Source organism: Aspergillus karnatakaensis, assembly GCF_047715665.1.
Source record: "Aspergillus karnatakaensis strain CBS 102800 unplaced genomic scaffold BJY04scaffold_78, whole genome shotgun sequence".
NCBI lineage: Eukaryota > Fungi > Ascomycota > Eurotiomycetes > Eurotiales > Aspergillaceae > Aspergillus > Aspergillus karnatakaensis.
In genome coordinates, this window is record NW_027395790.1 from 121365 (window position 1) to 146320 (window position 24956).

The following is a 24956-nucleotide window of genomic DNA, read 5'->3' on the forward strand; positions in this document are numbered from 1 at the left end:
GGTGCGGTATCGGGTCATTGTGTCGTTCTGTCTCTTCTGGAGTCAGAGCAGGAATTGAAGAAAAAAGACTTCGGCAGGAAAGAGATACTCCGTCGGGTATTTCAGGGGGCAAGAAGGTAATAAGGTGATGTAGTCAGGGCAGATCGCTCGGACGAGGTCCGAAGGGCGAATGAAGGTCTTGGATGGAAGCCCTAAGCCTTGTCGGCTTCAGCCGCACCCTACAGTGAAGACTCAAGAGTGAATCTAGATTCCTAGAGTGGACCGTGCCAGTCCCATAGATCTTTCGATACATGATTGATTGAAGAGTCGACAGACGTGAATAAATCCTGGTCACAGTCATGAGGCTCAATTCTAACCGGATGGTCAAAGACGACATGGCAGACCTGCGTCAGATCAAGCCTCACAGTCTCAATCAGGATGCTGATGAGTACTCCGTCGTGGTAGTCTGGCAGATAGTCTTGATAGTGGACCAGCAAAAATTGGCATTCTTTGCCCAGGCCAGCGATCGCACGAGTCAAGCATAGAGGGATTAATATGGACCTCTGGGCCTGGCACATGGCTATGTTTGATTCGGAGCAACCATTGGCTCTTCTATGGACGATCTTCAGAAACGGCACTCCTTTGCCAGCATTCCATTGGCTGAAGCGTGTTTTTCTCAGAATCAGCCCCTTTCGCGAGTCGGGTTTGGAACGTTGGCAACCGCTCCATCCTTAAGAGAATTTGTCCGGATCTCGGGTTCGCTTAAAGACTGCAATGCTGAAGGTGAAAGACTCCGATACCATGTAGATGAGTCTGACATGCGTCATTAAAGCACGGAGCATCTATTCGGTCCACGCGTTGAGTTGCACAAGCTTATGAGGATCATGGAAGCAGGTGCCCGGGCGTTGGCTTGAAAAGGCCCTTCCTCAGCTCGGACGAAGTCGTCCGGAGCATAATTCAACTCTGTCTGTGAGGTAGTCGATTCTGTCCTTTGAGCGACCTGGAGCGAACTCGCGGCACACCACTGTTTGAGGTCTTGTAGTTAGCTAATGGATCCCAAAGGGCGAGAGCGACTACGCGGTCTCAAGGCAGCCATTAGATCGATCGCTTAGCTTTAACAAAATGCAAAGTGCAAACGCTGTTTCCAGGCATGGTGGAAGCAGTCTTTGTTGATGCTTACGGAGTACGCTGATCATTGCGGTGTCCTGGTCGGCGGTCGGCGAATATATATTGATGCTCATTCGGCAGTTAACCTTGAATAAGTCGCAATGCAGAACAATGTACGATCCCAACTATTGTTCTCTCACGTAAGTCCTGTTTTTGAAGACCGGTGATGCACTTTTTAGCATCGAGATTGGCTGGATTGCTAAGCTTTGCGCGAGGATCAGGCAGTGGTGGCTTCGCTTGGCAAGGAGACAGCAGGACTGTCAATGTCAAATTAATATCGTCAGACTTCAGTCTGTCAGAGCCTGGCCAATGCTCGAGACTAGGTACTGGGCTGGGCTAAATCGTGTATTGGTGTGGGGAGGAATGGACAGGTTATTTATAGCCTCCTCCTGGGCAAGACCCTTTCCCACGGTCGCGATTTGCATACTTATACTATTCGGCCTCATTTGCAGAAATCCCCAGAGTCCAAGGCGTTGGCTGTTAGGCAGGCTACTCAACGCCAACTTTGGCAAAGCTCGTGGTCGACTTGCAGTTGCAGCAACTGGCCCAGACAAGGCTGAAGGATCTGGAAGCTGCAGCTAAGGTGGCTGAGTCGACGAGCTCGCAGGATTAAAGAGCTCCTTTCTTCCCCTCATCTTAGCGCCCGCTTGTTTGATCTCTGTTCGATCTCTCTCGCGTGCGCTGAATCCGTTGGTCGATATGGCCCAGGAGTCGACGGGTGAGCCGCGTTTGCCCCCTTTGCCTGAGTTCTTGTCGTCTTGGAATGACTCCGATTTGGGCGATCGCTCCAGTACGCGCTACGAACAGATTCCGCTGGAGGAGCAGCCTGAACAGCCGGTTGGGTTGGGGATAACGCGACCGTCCGATCCTCCCCACTCGCGATCCCTCAGCTACGACACCACCAACAGCTTCGCTCCGCCCGATCGCACCTCCACGCGGTTCGAATCCTCCGAAACACGCCTACTAGACGAACATAACCATCCCGTGCGATGTCCGACCAAGAAAACTATCGTCCAACGCCGGTTGTCGTGGGTGCCGGTCACCATCCTCGTGCTCGCCTTCTACTCCACCATCCTCTCCGGACTGTACCTCGCAGTGGCGTGTTGGAAACCGCGATATGGAAAGATCATTGGCGCAAATGGTAACCTCGCACCGTCGACCGCAAGTCTACTCAGCACCTTGTTCGCAAAGACAATTGAACTGGCCTATGTTACCGTCTGCGTCGCCTTTCTCGGACAGGTGCTTACACGCCGCGCAATCACAGAAGGGTCACGGGGGATTTCCATCGCCGATATGAGTATGCGCACCTGGATCATGCAGCCGGGATCGCTGATCGTGCATTGGGAGAGCCTGCGCTATTCGGGGTGGACGATCCTGGGAGCCATCACTCTGACCGCGACACTGGTGGCTATGCTCTACACAACTGCCGCCGAAGCTTTGAGTGAGTGGTCTGACATACTTGCTGTTCTTTACTGATTCAACAGTCACTCCAAAGTTGAAAATGGGATCAGTACATCATCGGGTTCTCGCTGGCGACGTGTACACTTCATTTGCCAACACACGCTACCTCACAAGTAACTGCGAAACATCCATTTCCATCGACGCAGACCCTGACTACCGAAACACCACATGCCTCAATATGAAGCACGCTGGCCAGGCATTTCACAACTACCAAGCCTTCCTCCACGAATGGAGTCTCGTCACCGATGGGACACGTCCCAGCTCAACCAAGCCCGGCTCTCGGCCTCAACCAACCGGTTCGGTTTATGACAATACAACAGTTGCCGGGAGCTGGATCGACCAGGCCGACATGTCAGTCCTGTGGCAGGAGTATGGGCGCATAGTCCATAACGTCACCGCTGCAATGCCACACGGTGGCATTATCGCTGCCGCCAATCACCCGGATAACGACATCAATCAACCCAGGGATCAGTCCGGGGAAGGGGTCTATGAGCTGGAAGCCTCCGTCCCATCGCCTGCAGTTAATGTGCTCTGCGCCGGTATGACCAAGGAAGAACTGGCTCCTCTCGTCTACACCAAATGGCCGAACCACGGGGAGTTCAATCCAGTTACATGGACAATTGATGTGCCGGAAGATGTCCCTCATCCGGACACCTGGGCGAACCGAACTGTGGTCGATGACCTCTTTGGCATGGGGCCAGACTACCCTGGCCAGGTTTCCCCGATATTTGGCACTCTCCCTAAACCCTACAACACCATTCTCAACGTCACCGTCCCCTACTCGAGCGATGCGGTCTATCTTCTCGGCGCGAGTCCGGATGAAGTCAAACCGGAATATTTTCTCTGCTCGCTCAAAGCAAAGCAGTCCCCACTCTGCACGACACGCTACAAGGTTGCAGCCAGCGGCTCTCATATATGGACCGTGTGCGAGGAAAACCACTCGCTGCAGTACAACCTTCGGAATCCCGATGCGCTAGATGGCGTCTGGGCGAAGGACTGGAAGTACATCGCTTCCGAGTGGGGATTCACGCTGTCACTGAACACCGGCATCTCGGATGGTTCGTCCTCAAACGCCCGACTCCTTATGGAATTTGTGCCCACGAGGGCACCTCTCGATGCACACCTGCCATCAATCAGTGAAGCGCTGGCCGTATTGGCGGGGAATACGCTGCTCATGAGCTCCGAAAATGCCCCATTCGTGCCGTTCTTCAACTACACCGATGGCGTCGTCAATGGCACCCTAGCTCAACCAGCCAAGCAAGTTTTCAACGCGACTCTGAAGTCGGTAGAGTATGCGTCTGGCGGGACTCAGAACTGGCAGGGCATTTTCTACCCGATTCTCATCTTTGCTTTCATCACCAGCGCGCTCTGTCTTGCGTTTATGATTCTTGAAGTGCGCGGGAAACAGATCACGGACTTTACCGAACCGCAGAATCTGTTTGCGCTTGCCATCAACAGCCCGTCTACGTCGAAGCTACAGGGCGCCTGCGGCTCTGGCCCGGACGGTAAGCAATTGGGAGAGCGGTTCTATGTTGCCATGGAAGAGGAGGATGAGCACTATTACATCCGGACGAAAGAAACTATGAAGCCGGATGTGGTGAAGGTCGAGGTCAATGAACCAGGAGCACGAGGGGACGGCGCCAGCCCCGCGATGAAAGAGTATCGCAAGTTGGCGACGCGGAAGAGCTGGCTGTCGGGGTTCTATTAGCAGTATATGTGTTGATGATAATATGCAAGGACGATACTAACGGCGTGGGTTATATGACTGGCTGCACTGCAGGCGTATCTATTCAGCATACTAATGATAGCTCTGACATTCATATTACACATTATCACTTCCTGAGCCTCCTTGATCGACTTTTAAGCCCTTCAAAATCTATTAACTCACCACCTCCGCAACCCCAAACCCAACAACCCCTTCAAACGCAGTTCCCACCCCCAAGAACTTCACCCGCGGAAACCCAACCCCATCCCCATGCTCCCTCAACGTCTCTTCACTGTCTTCCTCCTCCAAAACCCCCGCGTACGCCAACCCCCACTTCCCCTTGAAGCTCGGCCGGATCATCAACCACGGATTTTCCCGCCCATTCTCGACATCATCCGTCCCGATCGCCGCGTCCTGGATCCGGGCTGGCCATCGCGACCGCAGAAGTGGCGGCTGGACCAGCGGGAGCGGCGAGATAGACGGCAAAGGCAGTTTCGGCAACGAGGAGCCCTTCAGCAGCGCCGTGAAGAAGGGGACCTTCGGATTTAGAGGCGCGGGGGCGTTAAGCGGGTGGTAGACGCGGAGGGCGAGATCTTTATTTCCATTCACGGGGGTGAAGGTGAAGACTGCGAGGTGTTTGGGGATATCTAGACACAGTCAGCCAACACACAGACCTCATCACACATGACAAGATAGGACCAGAAAAGGGATGGAAGAGGGGATAACGCACTCCAGTTCCGCCGCCCATTCCACACGCTTGCTTCCGTTGAGACGTAGATGGTACTGATTCGCATCTCGCTCCTCGCAGTCTTAGAATGCGGGTTTGTTGCTCGTCCGGGGATGAGGATTAGCTCGTCGTATGGACCCACGTCTGTATCTTCGTATCGCACGATCATGACGCCCTTTAGCCAGCTGTTTTTCTTGAGTTGGGGTGTGCCGTCGGGGAGGGTTGAGAGGGCGGAGGGGTGGATTTCTTCGAAGGGGTGGTAGGAGCCTGGGGGGAGGGATTGGAGGATTTCGGGGGTGTTATTGGGGTTTTGAGGCGAAGATGAGTTGGTGGATGGGGGGTCGGTGTAGAGGAATGTCCAGGCTTTGGCTTTCAGGGTCCAGGGGGGTGGGGCGATGGGGATTGGACCTGTTGTGGTGGTTGGGGGGGAGGACCCCGGGATGGAGGGCGTTGGTGGTGGGGGAGTGAATTGTGGCATTGCGATTGTTTTGGATTGACGGAACAGAGAGGATGTTGAAAAGGAGTGAAACCACGGGAATATTGTGGAATATATCAATGCAGTGTGACATGTGAAGATCTGCAAGGGGTCTTCTTCACTCACGCGGGGGGCAGGGATGTCGAAAGGCTATTTGATTAGAGTTCAGGTAGGCTATTATACCCGGTCAGGCAATTATCTAGTTAATAAGAGGCCTGGTCCATGCAATTGCAAGGAGTGAATGTAGTGAGATGGTCGCCTCGGTTCTCGTTACTCGGCTGTGCTTTGCGAGGCTGTGACGTCATCTATACAAACTGTCGGTGTGCTCTGTACAAGCACGATATTACGAGGGCAACACGGTCTAGCAACAAATGACTACCTCTTGTGTAGAGAAGCAACCCTCATCCTGCCATTTTTTACCCCTCTCCAATCAAAGGCAGGAAGCGTTGTGCGGAACTGTGGCCTGAGGGCATACATGTCGTTCAGAACAGGTCTCGATCGTGAGGTGCTCTTGCATGGAGTTGAGATTCTGCTATACTTCTATCTTACACGAGCTTTTTCGAGCATCCGTGATTACTGCGACATTACTACAGCCTACTCCTCCTGCTCGACAGCCGGCTTGGGCTGTGCCGAGTCCAAAGGCTTGGAGAGACCAACTCTGTCCACCGTCCTCGTGTACTTGACGCCCCCATTCACACGGTCTTCGCTGACAACGAGGTCCTTGCGGTTACCGTCGACGAGCAGGCGGATCAGGTCGGGGCGCATGTAGTGACCACCCTGTGTAACCGGTTAGCTTGATGATTCCGAGGTGGATGTTCAGGAGACATACAAAGTCAGCAAGGGACTTGGTGAGGTGGATCTCGTCGAGGTCAATCTGGTTTCTGTTAGCTATACTCTCATTTCATCCGAGGAAGCACGTACGTCAACGTAGAGCAGACCCTGGAAATCCTTCGCCGGGTGAGGAACAAGGTTCTGTCCATCAGGCGCGAAGATCCGGCCATGTCCGTTATAGATATTCGGGTCTTCAAGCTCCTTTCCCGGGGGCGTGTTCAACTTGATGCCCTCCTCGGTGATCGTCTGCCAGGGAGCGAGGGTGTATGTGCCGGTCTCGATCGCATAGGCGGGTGTAACAAGCTAAGAACGTCAGCGCTGTTGTACAGAACGTGAATCCGTACAGAAGATCGTACATCGCAATTTGCCTCCGCCACATTCGTATACGGATCAGGATACTTCAGCGTCTCCTTCCCCGGATAAAGCGGCCAAGCAGCAACATGCACCTGCTCCCCCAAACTCGCCGCATAAGCCTTCATGAACGGGTTCATGTTCTCCCAGCAGTTCAAGTGTCCAACGCGCCCGATCTCAGTCTGCACGACGCTCTCCGTGGTGTCGCCGGTGCCATCACCAAAGACAAGACGCTCGACGTGCGTAGCGCGGATCTTGCGCCGGTGGTTGATCACCTCTCCGGTAGGCGAGATCAGGATCTGCGTCGTGTAGAGGCTTGCGAGGTCGACTTCGGAGTAGCCCAGCGAGACAAAGATCTTATTTGCGCGGGCGGCTTCGCGGATGCGCTGCATTTGGGGCGAGTCCGAGGGCAGGCTGTTTTCGCGGTACTTCTTGAGCAGCGGGAGGCTTTCCTGGTAGTTTACTTTCCACATCCAGTAAGGGTAGCCGGGGATCCCTGAGGGGTTAGAGTTGGTGATTGATGGGGATTGGGGGATAGACGTACATAGCTCTGGGAAGGCGATGAGCTTGCAGCCGTTTTCGCCGGCTTCGTTGATCCAGTGGATTGTTCGGCGAACAGACTCCTCGAGGTCGAACCAGCCGGGCTCGGCGTTGACGGCTGCGGCTTTGTATTTCTTGAGCACGGGAGTCATTTTGGCGATGAAGTAGTAGTTCAGTGCGAATGCTGGATGATTGGATGAGTCTTGATCGAGCTGATGATTGGTGATGAAAGGAAATGTTGCTATCTACCAGGCTTCTTATACCCCTTCTGATGCTCGCAAGGATATTCCATAAGTGACTTCATTCGGCTCACACGGATCGGTTTCTGTATCGGTCTTTGGTCGTGGCCTGAGGGCATCCGGGATTTGGGTAGATCTAGAGCACCGTCATTGTACGATGGTGGGTCAGCGGACGTGGTATGAAACGGTGCAGATCCCGCAGTCTTCACGCCTTAAACATCATTTAGGGAACGCCATTGGTAGGTAATCCGGGTGAGGCGCCCAGTCAAGCTTGGGACAGGGCTTGTGGATCCTCGGGTGATCCGGGTGTGGTGTCTTGCATCTAGATCAGTAATCGGGATTTGATAGGGATTTGCTTTGACGTTTGACAAGCAACTTCGGATGGAAGTGGGAATTGTGTCACGCCATCTTTATGAAGATGTATGTTCGCTCGCTCGCTGTTCGAACGGGGCTTCCGATGTTCGTGTATCCTACACCGTTGTCCGTCGGGGTCAGTGTCGAATTACAGTATAGGTGGAGCGCTGACTATTCCTATTGCCATTAATGAAAAGTCTCCGTCCGAGATAACACAGAGGGGTCAAACAATGGCGTTACTCAGGGAGTATGCGCCAGCAGAACAAAAGCTGGTGGTCTCGCTTCGCCCCCTTGCTTTTCAGGTATTACACAGGTGTATAACAAAACGCCCCCGTGTCATAGGGTAGCGAAGACAGCTGGCATGCATGCTAGATGAGTACACATTATGTACTCTAATGCCATAATGGCAAAGGTCCGGTAGAGTGGCTGCCTCACGTTTATGCTAAGATAGACTACTCTTAAACCGGGCTATATCGGGGCTCAGTGCTGATGAACGGATAAGCACCTTCATGGAATGAGCCCTGTGCCAATTTTAGTCCTGCTTTCCGAAGACGCCCCCAAGGGCTGAATGGTTGGCGTCGCTCACCCGGTCACTCCTTTCAGGATGACTGGATTGGGTCAAGGGAAAGATGCTTGATTTCGAACACAAAGAACAATTCCTTTCTAATACACGATAAACAGCAGTTCTTGCATAACAAAGAAAACAAAAGGAAGTATATATGACCGTCGCTTTGCCTCTCGCGGGGGTTGCCAATTGTCCCAAACACAATTACTCATACCTCGATAATGGCCCCAAGAAAGAAGCAGCAAAAGGTGCCTCCACCCGCTGAAGATGCGGATAATCCGACTCCAGGACCTGGAAACCGACCGTCAAAATCATTCATTCCCCTCGATACCTGGTTTGACTCCCTAGACACGGAACCCGTCTACGAGGAAGTGTACGTTGGATACAGCAAGGAGGGATCCAGATACGGCGGCAAATGGATCGTCATGCTAAACAACCCGGAAACCAATACTTTCAACGCATACTACTGCACCGGGAGTCCCTACAGTGACAACTACTACGAGAAAATAATACTGCGAAACGGCAAGTTCGGACCCAGCTCGCGGCGCTTCGTGAGAAAGGATATTGTCGGGCATATGGACCCGGAGAGGGTGTCGCTGTTTGAGGGCATCTTTGCAAAGATACCGGCGTGCTCGAACCAGGTCTTCACCTATAAGTTTGTGAATGAGTTACTCGAGGCGAAAATCATTGAACAGACTGTTGTTCCTGATCGCGTGCTCACCGCTGCTGAGCATGATGTGTTGGATAATGAGCTTAACCCTCAAGGGCACGAGACGAATGATGGAAAAGTTGTCAGAGCTTTCGATGTCTACTCGCATGGAACATGGTACCGTCATGGTGTCAACGGTACTGATGAGGCAGGTACCACGAAAGGCGAGCCAGAACCGACAACGGTGCCGGACACGGAAAATAGCCGCACTATACCTGCACTCAATCCAATCGGTACAGTCAGAAGGACAAGGGGCAGCCGTGATACGATGGTCAACATTAACGGAAGGAATGTCTCCATACCGATGGATGAACTCTCCAAGCTTGTGGAGAAAGATATTGCCAGTGCTGATTTGCTGAATGCTATTCTTAGTCCGCCGAACAACAGTCAGGAGAATACTTCCAACGCAATGACCAACGTAGCCCCCAACGGATTTCCTAATGGAGTCCCTCAAGCAGCTCCTCACGCAGTTCCTCATGCTATTCCCCAGACAGTCCCTCAGGCAGCTCGTCACACGGCACAGGCAGCTCGTCAAGCAGTTCCTCCAGCAGTTCACCATACAGTACCCCGTGCATTTCCTAATAATACCACCCCTGCTCCAACCAACAGAGCCAGCCCGCGCAATGCCTTCAATCCGACCTCATCAAACGCCAACAGCGGCTTCCATCCAACGAACAGCACAATACCTACCACCATTGACAGGAACGGCAACGTTCAACCCAACGCCTTTGCCGTGGCGGCCGCCTCCGGCCTCCACCCGGCCACCAGCACAAATCACTATACCAACACCACGACCACCCAACAACCCCACACCAATCCAGCAGGCAACACCCAGTTCGGTACCCAACAGGGCAACATACCGACAACAACAGTTCCAACCCCCAGCCCAGTGCGACTTTCCCCAAGACGAAGCCCCAACCCCAACAGAATCGTCAGACCTTCCAGCTCACCTACAACGGGACTCGGAATCACAAGCGGCCTCCCTCGAGCGCGCTCACGACTAAACCCCGAGCGTGATACATCCCTGTCAAGCATCGTCAACGGCATGACGCCCGCCAATGCGAATGTTACAACCCCTGCGAGTACGACGACAAGCACGGGATTCAGACCAATCCCCCGCAGCACCCCTGCCCCTGCGCCCGCCCCCGCCACTGCGCCTGCTGTTGCGAGTACAACAACGAGTACGGGGTTCAGACCAATCCCCTGCAGCACCCCAGCCCCGGCCCCTGCGCCTGGCACTGCGCCTGGCCCCGCAAGCACAACCACAAGCACAGGCTTCAGGCCAATCCCCCGGCACACCCCCATCGGCTACCGACGACCCGCTGTCGCACCGATCAGAGAGGAACCAGATCCCAACCCCACTCGACCGACTGGACCTGCATTCAGGGGCTTCCCAAGACAAACCGGGGTCACCAATAGACGCGAGGAACCGCATCCACAGCCAGCCGGGCCAGCTGCGTCTGGCTCTAGGACTCTTCCACCGACAGGGCAGCCTAGTGCTTTTACACGTGAGGTAACAGGAAACGAACTCGTTGTAGCATCTGCGTCGGGGTCTGGAACTAGACCTAGGACTGGAAATAGGCACGCTCCGAGGCGGGTGGCGATAGTCGAGGAGGTAGAGGATGATCTGGATGATGAGATGTATTTTGATGATGATGAAGAGGAGGAAGAGGAGGTGGTGGAGGAGGTTGCATATGACGTTCCTAAGCGGTTTCCTCGCGCGAGACCGGCGGCGGCGGCTGGGGCTGGGGCTGCTGAGGGTGGTGACTTGAATAGTTACCGGGCGAGGATGGCGCGGTATGGGTATCAATGATGATTTCGGCAAGGTCTGTTAGTCTCTAGATGTTGTTCTTGTGCGGACTGATTGCCTTGAAATTTTGCAGCTTTCCTAGTCGATGTAATGACTGGGAGTTTGATATATGAAGTTTATCGCATCTCATTTGTTCATGGGCGTTGTGCGTTACTTAGATCTGATCCCCCGGTGTCTTGCCTTTCCCATCGACATTTGTCTCTGTGGTTGGGTGTCTATATCTGGATATATTACCTTCTGAAGAGTACATTGACTTGCAGAGTACTCTTGACATTCATGAACAACAGGGAAACCATATGTGTATAGCAGACGTTTTGGTTCCTAGGACGAAGGAACATGCTGCTGCCACCCTCTCATTATACCAACTCTCAAAGCACAAACAACCAGACAACAAAGGAGCTCCAAAACACCCCCTTTGTTGCATACCTACTAGACTTTAACACTTTCCGCTTCCTTTCTTGCAGTTTGGGAGGCAATATAAATAGTCTCCCCATCCTCACTGAATCATCCATCCCTGGAAACTGCAATAACCCGCTTCAACGGTGGACTCTTACATCATGTCCAAATCAAAGATAGAACACTGGCTCGGAAAGCTCGAACCACTAGGAGCGTCAGGCATCAAGACCGAAAACCACGAAATATACATGGCGCAGACCAAGGAGGAGTCTCGCTTCGGATATCGCTGGATGATCCTCCTCGTCTCCGCTAACGGAGAGCACTACACCGCATACTACTCCGAGAGAGAAACTGGAAACAGTAAACTACACGTTGAGAGCTACACCCGGAAGAGGCTGCAGGATCAAGATTTCGCCAAATCAAAGAGTATCTTCAAGAAGGAGTACTGGATCGGAAATATCCCCGCCAAGTCGGTATCTGTCTTTGGGGATACCTTCTTTAAATTACAGCCTGGGCCCGATCAGTTCTTTGCTGTGAGATTTATCTACGAGCTTGGTAGGAAGGGGCTTATTGATGAGCGGATCTTGCTCCATTTCTTGCGTGAGGCGGAGTATGGGCCGCTGGATGAGAGCTTGGCTGGACGGGGGTTCTATCCTCCTGATCAGGCGTTTTTGGAGGAGTTGATGCGTGAGGGACTTGGTGTGGAGGAGCGAGGCTCTAGATGATTGCACGGTCAAGGTGTCCGGTTTAGGTTTACAGGATACTGAATGACACATATAGCCTGCGGGTTGAGATATTCCTGCCCGCGCTGTTTGTAGCAGTACGCCTGTTTGTCTCTGATCTAAAACTGAGGTGCTCATCCTCTTCTTGAAAGCAAACACGCTACAATACTCAGTGCCTTTGTTCAGACATAAGCCACAAGATAGTCCAAAGGTCACCACTGCCACAAGAGAAACTTGGTCAAACAGGCAGCGAACCGGTCTTTATTTCCGCTCCTATGAGTCCCATTGTTCAATCCGCACCATTCGTCTGAGCCAGATCTCAACTTTGAGCAATGCCACAGACAAAGAATGGCACGGATTTCTTCGCCGACAAGATGGAGGACGTAATAATTCCCAGGAGCAGCACATCACCTCGTCATCGCCAGCGAAGCTCCCCATCTCAACTCCTCATATCATCTCCTCTATCTCATAGTCACAACCATCAAAATGTCGGTCAAATGCACCATGCTCCTCGCCGCCATGCCCCTCCACTCCACACCAGCCAGCCAAAATCCACACGTCCTCCCAACAGACTGGGCCATCCTGCTCATCCACCCAGGCGAAAAGCACTGCGACTGGATCTTCTCCTCCGGCGGCCCGCGCACGAAAACGGGATACAGCCGCAAATGGCTCGAAGACCAGCGCCTACGTACTGGTAATTGTTTTGAGAAATTCGAGCTGCTGGGATATCTCACAGATGAAGATATTTGGTGCGCGGGTGGCTTGAGGGAGCTTTGGGCGAAGACGCCGCCGGGACCGAGCCAGTTTTTTATTCTCAGGTTTTTGTCGAGATTGGTGGATATTGGACTTGTCCAGAGGGAGGTTTTGAAGAGGCTGGTGGGCGTTGCGGAGTATTCGCTGTTTGAGTGGTCGTGTAATAAGGATCGGCTCACGAGGGTGGATCAGGCGTTTGTGGACGGGAGGGAGGTGGATGAATGTTGGATTTAGTAGCATTTCAACTAGTCACTTCAGGCTGTTTCTGGAAAGATGAGATATACATGTGGAACTTTGGTTCAACGACCTGGGTGAATAGTAAGATTAGCATTATGTTCTCTTCACTCTCCCCCTTGCTACACTCCAACCCCCAGAAATTGATAATACACACAGCAGGGCTGTAAATGAGTTGGCTGTAATTGACATCTTCAATGTCAACAACCACAGGAAAGATGACGACCTGGGCGTATCATCAAAGGCCGAAACAATGACAACATGAGTGATGGCATGGAACCCTACCTTGCTTTGTACCTTGGAAACAGAATACACAAAGAGCACAAAGAAAGTCCACTCATTCATATCTATTACATTTTACTCGCATATATACACCACCTCGCCTGCCTCAGCGCTAAGCTCGTGCAGCGCCCCTGGCACATCGCCGCTGCCACCATGTACGACGCCTTCCATCTCCTCCTAGCAACCACATCCAATCCGTTAGCCGTTTATCAATCAATACTGTGCGACGGTGTCTTGTTACGCCTGAGAGGCCTTGGGGCGCAAATCCTGACCGAACCCAGTATGCAATCAATATAGTCATGATCCCGATATCGCAATGGGAAAAGAAGCCAAAGACTATTTTACTGATTCCGTGTGTCATATAATCATCTCTTGCCTATGCCTTATTCCGTAATTCAACATCTATACAACTAAAGCCTAAAGAGCCCGTGCTCCTTTATGCCTGCGAACAATGAAACAAAGCAGCGACATCCGTCTTTCTCGTCATCCATATCGGCCTTCAAAAAGCACACAAAGCCCCTTCATCCAAAGAACAAACGATACCTCCATATTTCCCCCGTGCAAGCCAAATCTAAAGACTCCCTTGTTGATCCTCTTACATATACGTACTCCCCTATCCGCACCACTAACGATGACATAACACACCCAACTCACAGCCAACAAGCCAACCTTGAGCCGGAGCCCTATTCAAGATGCCCAACTACACCCTCTACATCGGCATCCAGCCCCCACCCCCAAGCACCCCAACAACCACGAACACAGCCAACTCCCCCGCCCCAAACAACTGGATCCTCATCCTCGTAGACCCCCACGCCAAAGACAGCACCTGGTACCAATCCACCGGCGGCCCACACACCCGCACCCCGATCGCTAGCCCCGAGCGAACACCCTACACCCGTCTCGAAACCCCACATCAAAACTTCCACTGCGCCGCTAACATCTTCTCCGAGCTAATCCTCGTGGGAACAGTGCATGAAGGCCAGCTCTACCTCATCGACGAAGTCTTTGAATCTATTCCGCCGATGCAGAATCAGTTTTTTATTTTGGGGTTTCTGGATAGGCTCATGTGGAAGCTGAATATTGAGCCGGGGAGTGAGGTTTGGGGGCTTTGGTCGAGGGCGGAGTTTAGTGTGCTTGAGTGGCGGGAGCGGGAGAGGTATGGGGAGTTTCCGGAGGGGGTGGAGCAGCAGCGGTTTCCGGAGTTTTATGAGTATTTGAGGGGGACGAGTGAGATGGGGAGGAAGGGGTTGGGGGTCTGGAGGAAGGTTGGGGCTCATTTGAGGGCTGAGAGGGAGAGGCAAAGGAGGGAGGGGAATGGGAAGGGGAGTGATTGTTAGGGTAGGGTACAGGTGAGTGCGTCTATGCTGTTGGTTGTTGGTTGCTGCATGCTTGCTTGTTGTTGATTTGTTGCAGAGCTAGAACTATGGTTAGTTCTATTGAAATGTCACTTTCCTTACACTTGACATCCCCATCCCCACAGCAAAGGACGTAGCTAACTATATTTACCCCTAGCTGCTGCTGCTGCTCATATCCTCCCTCGCCCGATCCTTGATATCCAGATTCTCCGCATAAGCATCAACATGATACCGCTTAAACTTCCTCGTCGGCACCCGCGCCGCAAACATGATATCCAGCTCCTCGAACGTCCGCCCCTTTGTCTCTGTAAGCCTGAACCATCCCCAAACCAGCACCGCAAAGCCAGTCCCGAACCAGAAGAAGCCGGTCTTCCCTCTCCAGTTCCACGCCGTCGGATTCATAAAGTACGGCTCGATGACATTCGCCACCACAATCGCAATGTAGTACGTGTTGCGCGCCAGCACGATTGTCTTGGATCGTAGTCTCGTAGAGGATACCTCCGGGCCAATAGACCAGCCTAGTGGTCCGATGGACAGCGAAAATGTGAATAGCCAGATAATGCACAGCGCGGACTGCGCCCATTTCACGCCACCCCGGTCGCGCGCAAGATCCAGCATCCCGATTATGAAGAGGTAGATGCACATCATGGCCAACCCGCCGAGGTACATGGGTCGCCGGCCGAAGCCCTTCATGAGAAACCAGGAGAGGATCGTGCCGAGGAATGCGATGGCCGTTCCACCAAGGGCAAGCTTGTATGCGTCGTCGGGGCTCATCCCGGCCTGTTCGAAGAAATACGTCCCCGAGTACGCGAATTGGCTGCCTGCAAGGACTTGGCCGGCGAATGTGACGCAGGCAATTTCTGTGCGGCGGAGATTGCTGCCCTTGAGGCAGTCGAGGTAGGAGCTTCCGGCTTCGAGTTCCGACTCGATGTTGTCGGTGTGGATCATCATTGCGACGATTTGCCGGGAGTTGTGCCCTTCGTCTTTGGACATCAGTCCCTCGACGGTTTTCTGGGCGGCGTCGTAGCGCCCGTGCCGGACGAGCCACCAAGGGGACTCGGGCATGAAGAACGCGATGAAGAAGAGGGGTGCGGGCCAGATCCATTGGATTGCGAAGGGGATGCGGTAGGACCATTCGTCTGGGCGGTTGAGGAGGGATTGCAGGACGCCCATGCTGACGAATTGGCCGATGGCGAAGCACATGTTTGTATAGGCGGTTAGGTAGGAGCGGAGGGCCATGGGGAGGAGTTCGGAAGAGTAGGCGGGGCCGATTGTTGCGAAGATACCCCAGGGGATTCTACAGAGCGATTTCATTAGGATTGATAGGGAGGAGATGGGTTGGGTGTGCTGGAAGGACTCACCCGCAAAGAACTTGTCCAGCAACCTGCAGCTCAACAGACTTTCCGAAAAACGACACGAAGATGAACCCGCACATGCAGAGCAGACCGCCCATAAACACCTTCTTGAACCCATAGTGCTTGATGAAGTAGCCGTTTAGAAACGCCCCGATAATACAACCTGCATTTCCGCCTGCGCCTAGAGCAGACTGCCACTCCCCAGGAACCTCGCGGCCCTGCGGGAAGTCTTCTCCGAATTGTCTCTTGAACGCAGGGTACGCGTAGAAGTTGCCGATCAGGTTCGTATCGTAGCCTTCCATGATGATGGACATTGAGATTGTGAGCGACCATGCAACAGCCCAGGGATACGCGCGCAATGCCTGCCGGACGGTCATGGCGTGTTCGGCGGCGTTTGCGGCACGCGCATCCTCGGTGCTTGTGTGCCATTGGTCTTGTCCTTTCTTTTCAATATCATCGTGAGGGTCGCGGTCCTCGACGTGGAGGGCGGCTGGTGTGTCGGTGGGTTTCTTCTCCTCCATGGTGGTCATTGAGTTGAGAGAGACAGATGGTGAGGGGGTGGATCACGCAGCTGTCAAAACATTCGAAATGTGGAATGCTGTGGAAATGCCAGTGGAGAATATGCAGAGTGACGTTCAACTGGGAGCAAAGCAAAAGCAAAGGCCCACGCGAGCCATTATATACCCCCGATTTAGCCGGGCAGGCCGAGAGTCATGCGACTGGTGTGTCTCATCCTTTGTTGTGCGGCACAGCAGCTTCTCCAGCAGTCAACCGGGTCTTTTGGAGTCATTCGACTCTGGAGTGAAAGGAGGGCTCGATCGGTGGTGCCGATCCCTTCATTCCCCACGGGGAAGATTCCAAGGCAGCTGCCGGCAGCTGCAAGGGATGGAATGATTGGCGTGATTCAACTGGCTTAGCCCCTTGGCGCTGTTCTCTCACGTGTAGAGTTGGGGTAGCTTACCCCAGCTGCGGATTTGACGCCCTCCGAGTGGTGGAATATAGGATCGTTTCACAATCCGTATGTCGGAGCTGCTCCGGACTGTCACTCTCCGGTTATGTCGGATGAGATCATGGGGCTGAATCATAATTGTGTGGGGGAATCTGTTTCCGTGATCTTGATTCTGGGGAAGCATTGCATTTGGTCTGATTTTAGCCGGTTATTGTCGCCAAAGGACCTTGGGATGGGCAGATTGCAGTTGGATAAACGTTTAGCACGATGGTGTGACAGTTATGGCGGCTAAAGCAATCGCTAAGTGGCGCAAAGACATTGCCTGGGAGGATTGTACAGTAGCACCGCGTACAGTTCAACCACCGACCCGGCTTGCTTACCGAGGGGGTATAAGGCCCGATTCAGTGATCATCCTTCGCGTCGTATTTCCTTTGTCCTGTTTGAGTTTCGGTTGGATGTCAATAGAAAAGCTCTTCTCGGCTAATTGCCAACCAAACCTTCCATATCCGATTCGAGAGAGGGTGGGTATTGCTCAGCTGCTCTACCGCACTTATTTGACTCGCGGAAAGTTTCAGACGCTGGATCGAGCGCATACGATCCGATATCAAGTCTAGTATGGCTTTTGGCAGCGATCCTACCGCCCTTAAGACAAGCAAGTATAGGAAGACGGTGGCTGCATATACGCTGGGTAGTGCGGAGATGTCCAGGGTCTCGATGGCAGACCAGAGTTGCGAGGAGCATGAGAGAGTATTTTGCGACACCTGATCTGATAACGGCTGTGCTATAGGCATGGGGGTAACCTCGGGTCTGATTTGCTGCTCCTGCTGCATTTGCGCTAGCAGTATGCGAAGCAAAAGGATCGCGTTCCTGCGGCTTTGAGTGCTGTGGCTAGAGAATCTTCCTGCATCCAGGGAAAACGGTTGCGGATTGTTGTTGTCAGATACGTCACAGTATTTGAGGAGGTTCTCAAGTTCAGAATCAAGTTTCCTAGCCCAGACTAGGGTCTCTCTCAAACAGAGCCCAAGGCGTACACAGCTTGCAAGGTTAGCGTATTCTAGGAGGATTTCTGAAAACCTCCACCTCATGGAGGAAGTGTCCACACCATGCTGGATAGCTCTTTGTCTTAACGCATAAACTTGGACCGGGACACCCGTTTCATTAGCGAGACTCGTGATGCAGATGCTCTCGTTCAACTGGAAGAACATCGTCAGGCCGATCTTTTCGTGAAACTGGTTGGGAGCTCTGATAGCTACCAGCTCCAGGGCCGCTCGCAGATGCCCAGCCTGGGTTACAGTGTTGGGCTGTGCGCTACCAGTCAAGCGCTCAAAGACGCTCAAAAGCAGAATTGCGACAAGCGTTGTATCAAGCGTTGCCTTTCCGGGCACCAGGATCGTGCTTCGGGTGATAGCTAACGCAGATCCATAGGCCTCTCGCGCGCTATTCAGCGCGCAATCCGAGCCATTTGAGGTAGCGAAGAACGCCAGAAATACCGCTTTTACGACAGTAGAGAGCAGCGGAAAACAGTCTGGACTAGGAGGGCGAAAGACCTGCATATACGAGAAGAGACAAGGCGACGTTTGGTCGATATATTCCACGATGAAGAAGTTCTTGGCGCGGGCTTCGTAACTGAGTGCCAAAGACGTAGAGAGCGGGCTTGATGTAGCTGTGTCTGGCTTAGAGAGGTACTGCTGTGCTGCTCTTTTGATGGTATGGCGGGTTTGATTATGAACCAAGAGGTTGGTTGGCTGAGGGTATAGTGGACAGACAATGTTGGCGCGGGAGCACTGGGAGCATCCAGATGGTTTTTTGTCGCACTGTCCTGTCATTAGAGATCTTCATGGTGGTCTTCATGGTCACCATCTCTACCTTGATATCGCGCCGCCGGCATTCCCGGCATGACCGAGATGGTCTGCCGCGGTACACCATCCTGAGGTCGCACTATAGTCGTTCCAATTCCGTTGATCTTCAGTAAGTTCTTGGTTCAGATCGCTGTTTGCTAAATTTGTTCAATTGTTGGAATAACTCAAAGAATCGAGAGTGGGAGAACGGAGGTTTCCGTGTGGGCCCGAACCTGCGAGATATCTCCCATTATGTTATGATGACTCATCTATGCCGTGCATAGCTTCTGTCTGATGGTGTTCAGAGAACTTTGGGCGAAATGGTCATTTGTATAGGTAGTTTGCGTCTTATGGATAATTAAAGCTTTACGGATCATATCTAGCGATGCGGAATAAGAGATCTTTGTCCTTGTTGTCCCACGCCATCCTTCCAGCCACTATATATCTCGACAGTCCAAGACTGCCTCGGCGGTCACAACCCAACATTTGAACAAATGATATCCAAGGACGTTCGATCTTCACGACGCTTGAAAGACCTGTAGAGATGGTGTCAAATATGATTGAAAACTTGGAAATACCAGCATAAACAATCAGAGTCTCTCCAGGTTACAACCTAGCCCTAGTACTCGTTAAACCGAGCCGCAGCAGGAGGAAACCTTGCTCCAGAGACCGGAAAACGCTCCAAGATAAGGTCAATCTCCTTCAAGTCCTCATCCGAAAGGTCTACAGCAGCCATATTCTCCATAACCCTCTCTTCCGATCGTGCTCCAGGAATAACCACTATCAACGGCATCCCAGCCTTCCCACTCTGCCTCTTCACCCACGACAACGCAAGCTGAGGCGCAGTGCACCCCTTCTTGCTCGCAAACCCCCCCAACGCCCGCGCAAGCTGCACATTCTTCTCCAAGTTCTCCTCCTGGAAGCGCGGCATATGCGACGTCGGGTTGCCTACCAGATCCTCAGCACTCTTGATAGCCCCCGTCAACATCCCCGCTCCCAAAGGCGTATGCGCAACAAGCACAATACCCAGCTCCGCACACGTCTCCGCGACACCGTTAAAGAACACATCCCTCGACCAAAGGCTCACCTCCGCCTCAACCATGTCGATCTTAGCTACCCTTGCAGCGCGCCTAATGGTCTCGGCTTTCACCTCCGTCAGCTGAATCCCACCAATTTTTCCTTCATCTCTAAGCTCAGACAAAGCCTTGACGCTCTCCTCAATAGTGACTGCAGGATCAACACGAGCAAGACCGAAAACATCAATCTTCTTCTTCCCATCAAGCACGGTTAGGGCGTTGTCAACGAAACCCCTCAGGCCGGCGGCCGAACAGTCCATGGTAAACGGGGCTCTATTCGCGAGCCCGCTCTTTATGCACAGGACGACCTTCTCTACGTCTTCGGGATATGCGGTGAAATACCGGTTCATCAGATGCAGGGAGTTGTTTTCCGGTGGGCCGTAGAAGTCGCCGGCGTTCCAGACATTGGCGCCCGCGGCCAGGGCGGCTTTGAGAACGTTGAAGGCTTGGGCGTCTGGAACTGCTGGGGTAGTCCAGGTGAGGCCTGGAGAGTGTAAGTATGTGTTAGACTTTCTTGGTGATTGGGGGACAACGTACGCATGAGGCCGAGCCCATTCTGGGTGATTTGCTGTCCGGCGAGAGTAGGCATTGTGAGGATGGTGGGATGGGAGTGGTCGGCTATTGTGCGTGTCTTCTACGCTCTCATAGAGCTTCAAAATGTCTTTTATACTTGGACTCTGCGAGGTGAAGGCATGTAAACCCCGATATCTCCATACTCGACCAGCTGATTACCTGATTAGGCTTAGCCCCTTGGTCCACAGGGTTATAGTGCAACAAGATCTTACATCTAGCATCCACCCTTAGGATTGTTTCCGAATGGTATGAGTTGCATCACTGGCTGCAGCCGGCCGTCTATACTCGGAGTTCCGAATGGGATTGATATCTCCATACTCGCGCTGGAGCCCTCGCGACCAGCTGGTTACCCGATCAGGTATAGCTCGTCAGTCCATAGAGAGTCTAGGTCGGTGCCACGAGATCTCACATCTCCCTCACGATGATCAGTCCTTGATGAACGGAGTATTCGATTGGCTACAACCCGCTGTCTATTTGCGGAGAATTATTTAACAGATTGTCTCATTCAATGCTCTACAGAGTAACCGATTGCACTGGTCTGCTTCGGAGAAGACCTACTCGCACGTTATTACCGCGTCCTAACTCCGATGATCTGGTTGTCTACCCAGTCTCGTGTTCCTTTAGAACTTACTAGTCGAAGCATTACAGGCCAATGTGTCGGTATAACCGTCGTAGGGCGATAAGTTCTCTCGGGCCATAGCTTCTAGATCGACAGGGCAGCTTGTGCTTGAAATCATACATCTGGCCTGTCTAGTTAGGTCTTGGCATGCCCTGATCTCTCTCTGATTTTAGACCAGGGGATGACTTGTCTGAAATGCTGGCGGAAAACATTTGCTATCAAATGCTTTCTCATCTCAAACGGCACTGTATACTGTCGTACGGCTTCCCGATGATGTAGTGCGTGAGGATCAAGCTAAGCGCTCGGGCAACTAAGATGCAGTCTATCCAGGCCGATGACAAACGACATTAGCATAGAAAATAGCGGAAAAGTTTCGAAAGCTGGAGAAGAGAAGTGCACCTAGACGGTTTGTTAAGAAAGCATACCTTAGAAATGGAGCAAATGCAATGATTAGTGATCGGTCGGTATGCCGAGGCCTAAAGCGGAAGGTGCATATTAAACTGATTAGTGATGCCGAGTTATGCTCTCTCCACAACTGTGCATCCATTGTAATAGTGATTAGTCTGCTAACATTAAACATGCATTGGTAAGCTTTCCCTAGAGCCTCAGCGATCTATATAAGTATAGCCATGAATGCTGTTCTCATAGTACCCATCAATCCAACAAATCGAGCACTACAACCCCCAGCAACATAGACCGTCTACATAAACCATCTACAGCAGATCATCTGATTAAAACACCCAACACAATGTCCTCAACCGGCTACAAGAACATCATCCTCGTCGGCGTACGCACTCTCCTCTCCTTAATGAATACACCACTAACCCTCACCAGGGCGGCGGCTCGCTCGGCAGCGTCCTCCTCCAAACCCTCCTTTCAGAGCCCACCTTCAACGTCACCGTTCTAGCCCGTGAATCCTCGAAGGCCAAGATCCCATCTACCGCAAAGGTAATCAAAATCAGCGACTCCTACCCGCACGAGGACCTCGTCAAGGCCTTCAAGGGCCAGGACGCCGTCGCCAACGCCATCACCAGCTTCTCCGTCGCCGAACAGCTAAAGTTCATCGACGCTGCCATTGAAGCCGGCGTGAAGCGTTACATCCCTTCGGAATACGGTCTCGACAACAACACCCCCGCGGCCCGTGAGCTGTCCCCCGTCTTCAAGGACAAGGGCACCGTTCAGGATTATCTGAGGAGCAAGGAAGGAAGCGGTTTGACTTGGACCGCGATTGCCTGCGGCATGTGGGTTGGATGGTATGCAGCCCTATTCTCATACAGCTGCCATTCTATACGATAAGACAAGACTGACAAAACATCAGGTCCCTCCGCAACAACTTCCTCGGCCTCAACTACGCCGCCCGCACAATTACACTCACAGACGATGGCAAAGGCCCCTTCTCCACAACGACCCTCTCCAGCACCGCTCTCGCCCTCAACCGTATCCTAATCAACCCCGCCCCCTCAGCGAACCAGATTGTCTTCTTGAGCGACTTTGCCACTAGCCAGGAGGAACTCGTTCAGACGATCGAGCGCCTCACCGGCGAGAAGTGGAAGCGCGAGTCCATCAACACTGCCGAGGTCATACCCGCGCTGAAGAAGGCCTGGGATGCCGGTGATCACTTCGCTGGATACGGGCTGATTAACATTGGGTTCACGAAGGGGACCTTCAGTGGACACTTTGAGCCTGAGAAGAAGATCTGGAATAAGGACCTTGGCTTGCCGGTTAATGACTTGGAGGGCGTTGTTAAGGGGGCGCTGGGCGAGGTTGGACATCCCGGATTTTAGATGGGATTACGCTCTGGGTTGAGTATGTTAGTGACGCTTTGATATTTCAGCTTTATTTCTATAGAAATGTTGTATTTAACTGCAATCCTGATAGTATAATGTCTGTCCAATGACGAACGTCTTATAGTGCTTTGTGAGTGTGAATGACCGGAGGTTAGAGGCAGGTAATTCGGGCTTTTGATCTGTTATACGGGTTGTTAGAATGGACCGGTTGAAGAAACAACATCTATTCCACCAGGTCTATTCAACATCATGTATCTGAGATGGCCATGTTTCCAGGATCATGAAACCAAGTATATCAAGGCAGCCAAACACTTGATGCTCTGTCGACTGCGTAGAAACTCAATCAGTCAATTTGATCCCACCCCTGCCCATTCTTCCACGGCCATGCACTCTCTGTTTCTCCAAAGTACATGTCATCGCAGTGCCACATCGCAAAGTATGCGATCATGCACTAGGACCAATCAGCACAATGCCAAAATAAACTATACAAGGAACAGAGATGAAACTTACCCATTTGACAGAATGCCCAACCGTACACTGAATCCCATACGGCGGATCGCTGGTACTCGGCCAGTCCTTCCCGACATTCTCCAGATTGCATACCGGGAGGTTAAAGTTCAGCAGCTTGTAGTCCTCGATTTCGTCCTCCCACACATCCTGAAGATAGCTGATCGATCGGCTCATCGTGCGTGCGACGTGGAAGGCGCCCTGGCTTCGCTGCCAATCATACGCGGACCGGATTACTTTCTCCTTGTTCAAATTGAAATCCTCTAGATCCCCAATGCCTGGAACCGCGAGCATCTGGGAAGGGGAAGACCCCGGGTCGCCAGGCACATAGCTCTGATCCCAGAGAAGGACCATGTAAATGTCGTCGCCGTCGCACCAGGCGTTGCGGGTCCACTCCTTCGGGGCGGGCGAGTCACAGCTGTCAATGCCGGATTGGTCCTTTGTGGTTTTCGCGACGAAGATCTTCTGCTGCAGCCAGAGGTCGTTGATGATGCTGCTGGTGAGTGAGGCGACGGTGGTGTCGGGCACGACGGGGACGTCGATGGGCTCGGCGAAGCCGCCGTCTTGGAACATCTGGACAATGCCGTCGGAGAGGAACTTGTAGGGGAGTCTGTCGTCTGGTGTTTTTTCTAGAATTTCCACGGGGAATTCCTGTAGTGCGTTTGCGACCTTTTGGATCTCGTCGGCTATGTTTGCGGTCACTTCGCCGAATAGGTCGAAGGCGGGCTCGCTGGGTTAACGGAGTTAGTATGTAGAAAAGGGGACAGCACAGCGGAGTGTTCTGTCAGCCTACCTGATTGACGTGGACGCAAAGCCTATAATGGCGCCTCCAATGCCTGCAAAACCAGCCGGAACAGCTGCCCATGACATGCGCGAGAAGCCGCTGAGAACAGTCAGGAGGCCGTTTGCTAGACTGAAGCCGGCGCTCATGGCGGAGTTCTGAAACGGTCAGTACTGGTGTTGTTCACGCCTGCCATGACTGCATACCTCAAATTCCGGGCCAAAGGTGTTCACAAGGAGCGCGGCCTTCGCGTCGGCCACAGTGCCCGAGTTGACAACGGCCTGGGCAAGGTCGAGGCAGAAGTTGTTGAAGTTCTGAATAGCCCAGAAGATAAAGGTTAACTCGGGGTTACTGGCGCAGAACTCGGGGATTTCGCCTTTCAGATCACATTGGCGTGGGCTGCAGCAAAGTTAGTCTCTCTATGGAGGACGGCGGACAACAACTCACGGATCGCATCCAAAAGCAGCAATATCCACTTCATCTTGATCATAGAGGCGAAGCAGCTCTTCGTGGATGTTGGGATCGATGGGTTCGACACTGGTAGCCCTATAGGAGAGTTAGTGGTGTTTGAGAAACCATGACCAATGGGCGTGGGACATACAGAGTGGTTAGGGCTTGATCAATCTTCCATTTCTCCCAGTTCTCAATGCTCATTCCGTTCAGCCGGCAGATTTCGTGCTTGTCCTCGTTGTCACCGTCATCGTCGTCCCCACCATCGTCCCCACCGTCGCCATCGTCCTCGTCACCACCATTGTTGCCCCCGTCTTCACACCCAGGGCCACCAGCTCCTCCCCCTCCACCCCCTCCCCCAGCCCC

At 52.8% G+C, this 24956-nt stretch overlaps 13 protein-coding genes across 13 annotated transcripts; 6 read left to right on the forward strand and 7 right to left on the reverse strand.

Moving 5' to 3' along the window:
* Positions 1-125: 125 nt before the first annotated feature.
* On the reverse strand, positions 126-1054 carry BJY04DRAFT_201402 (uncharacterized protein). Its single transcript, XM_073713066.1, has one exon. The coding sequence runs from the start codon at positions 555-557 to the stop codon at positions 252-254; it is 306 nt and encodes a 101-aa protein (XP_073565521.1). The 5' UTR covers positions 558-1054; the 3' UTR covers positions 126-251.
* A 541-nt stretch (positions 1055-1595) lies between these two features.
* On the forward strand, positions 1596-4450 carry BJY04DRAFT_154368 (uncharacterized protein). The gene is made up of 2 exons (XM_073708925.1): positions 1596-2587; positions 2631-4450. The coding sequence occupies exons 1-2, from the start codon at positions 1846-1848 to the stop codon at positions 4313-4315; spliced, it is 2427 nt and encodes an 808-aa protein (XP_073565522.1). The 5' UTR covers positions 1596-1845; the 3' UTR covers positions 4316-4450.
* On the reverse strand, positions 4401-5740 carry BJY04DRAFT_154372 (uncharacterized protein). The gene is made up of 2 exons (XM_073708926.1): positions 5043-5740; positions 4401-4959 (listed from the first exon to the last, which is right to left on the reverse strand). The coding sequence occupies exons 1-2, from the start codon at positions 5515-5517 to the stop codon at positions 4487-4489; spliced, it is 948 nt and encodes a 315-aa protein (XP_073565523.1). The 5' UTR covers positions 5518-5740; the 3' UTR covers positions 4401-4486.
* A 133-nt stretch (positions 5741-5873) lies between these two features.
* On the reverse strand, positions 5874-7453 carry BJY04DRAFT_201406 (carbon-nitrogen hydrolase family protein). The gene is made up of 5 exons (XM_073713067.1): positions 7241-7453; positions 6702-7192; positions 6436-6648; positions 6344-6388; positions 5874-6291 (listed from the first exon to the last, which is right to left on the reverse strand). Exons 1-5 carry the CDS (start codon positions 7386-7388, stop codon positions 6109-6111), a joined length of 1080 nt encoding a protein of 359 aa, XP_073565524.1. The 5' UTR covers positions 7389-7453; the 3' UTR covers positions 5874-6108.
* Positions 7454-8615: 1162 nt separating this feature from the next.
* Positions 8616-10916, forward strand: BJY04DRAFT_223826 (uncharacterized protein; the record flags this gene model as incomplete). Its single annotated transcript, XM_073717799.1, has 1 exon — positions 8616-10916. One exon carries the CDS (start codon positions 8616-8618, stop codon positions 10914-10916), a length of 2301 nt encoding a protein of 766 aa, XP_073565525.1.
* A 554-nt stretch (positions 10917-11470) lies between these two features.
* On the forward strand, positions 11471-12034 carry BJY04DRAFT_223827 (uncharacterized protein; the record flags this gene model as incomplete). The annotated part of the gene is made up of 1 exon (XM_073717800.1): positions 11471-12034. The coding sequence occupies one exon, from the start codon at positions 11471-11473 to the stop codon at positions 12032-12034; it is 564 nt and encodes a 187-aa protein (XP_073565526.1).
* A 483-nt stretch (positions 12035-12517) lies between these two features.
* BJY04DRAFT_223828 (uncharacterized protein) lies at positions 12518-13018 on the forward strand (the record flags this gene model as incomplete). Its single annotated transcript, XM_073717801.1, has 1 exon — positions 12518-13018. The coding sequence occupies one exon, from the start codon at positions 12518-12520 to the stop codon at positions 13016-13018; it is 501 nt and encodes a 166-aa protein (XP_073565527.1).
* A 974-nt stretch (positions 13019-13992) lies between these two features.
* BJY04DRAFT_223829 (uncharacterized protein) lies at positions 13993-14637 on the forward strand (the record flags this gene model as incomplete). Its single annotated transcript, XM_073717802.1, has 1 exon — positions 13993-14637. One exon carries the CDS (start codon positions 13993-13995, stop codon positions 14635-14637), a length of 645 nt encoding a protein of 214 aa, XP_073565528.1.
* Positions 14638-14788: 151 nt separating this feature from the next.
* BJY04DRAFT_232321 (general substrate transporter) lies at positions 14789-16620 on the reverse strand. Its single transcript, XM_073719732.1, has 2 exons — positions 16017-16620; positions 14789-15952 (listed from the first exon to the last, which is right to left on the reverse strand). Exons 1-2 carry the CDS (start codon positions 16538-16540, stop codon positions 14809-14811), a joined length of 1668 nt encoding a protein of 555 aa, XP_073565529.1. The 5' UTR covers positions 16541-16620; the 3' UTR covers positions 14789-14808.
* A 797-nt stretch (positions 16621-17417) lies between these two features.
* Positions 17418-18785, reverse strand: BJY04DRAFT_223831 (uncharacterized protein; the record flags this gene model as incomplete). Its single annotated transcript, XM_073717803.1, has 1 exon — positions 17418-18785. The coding sequence occupies one exon, from the start codon at positions 18783-18785 to the stop codon at positions 17418-17420; it is 1368 nt and encodes a 455-aa protein (XP_073565530.1).
* A 631-nt stretch (positions 18786-19416) lies between these two features.
* On the reverse strand, positions 19417-20462 carry BJY04DRAFT_232323 (aldo/keto reductase family protein; the record flags this gene model as incomplete). Its single annotated transcript, XM_073719733.1, has 2 exons — positions 19417-20357; positions 20411-20462. The coding sequence occupies 2 exons, from the start codon at positions 20460-20462 to the stop codon at positions 19417-19419; spliced, it is 993 nt and encodes a 330-aa protein (XP_073565531.1).
* A 1351-nt stretch (positions 20463-21813) lies between these two features.
* BJY04DRAFT_223833 (aromatic alcohol reductase) lies at positions 21814-22849 on the forward strand (the record flags this gene model as incomplete). The annotated part of the gene is made up of 3 exons (XM_073717804.1): positions 21814-21852; positions 21900-22318; positions 22384-22849. 3 exons carry the CDS (start codon positions 21814-21816, stop codon positions 22847-22849), a joined length of 924 nt encoding a protein of 307 aa, XP_073565532.1.
* Positions 22850-23195: 346 nt separating this feature from the next.
* On the reverse strand, positions 23196-24926 carry BJY04DRAFT_223834 (uncharacterized protein; the record flags this gene model as incomplete). The annotated part of the gene is made up of 6 exons (XM_073717805.1): positions 23196-23303; positions 23363-24089; positions 24153-24298; positions 24347-24539; positions 24588-24686; positions 24742-24926. Coding segments are annotated over 6 exons (1458 nt in total), but the record flags the coding sequence as incomplete, so codon positions are not given.
* Positions 24927-24956: the final 30 nt, after the last annotated feature.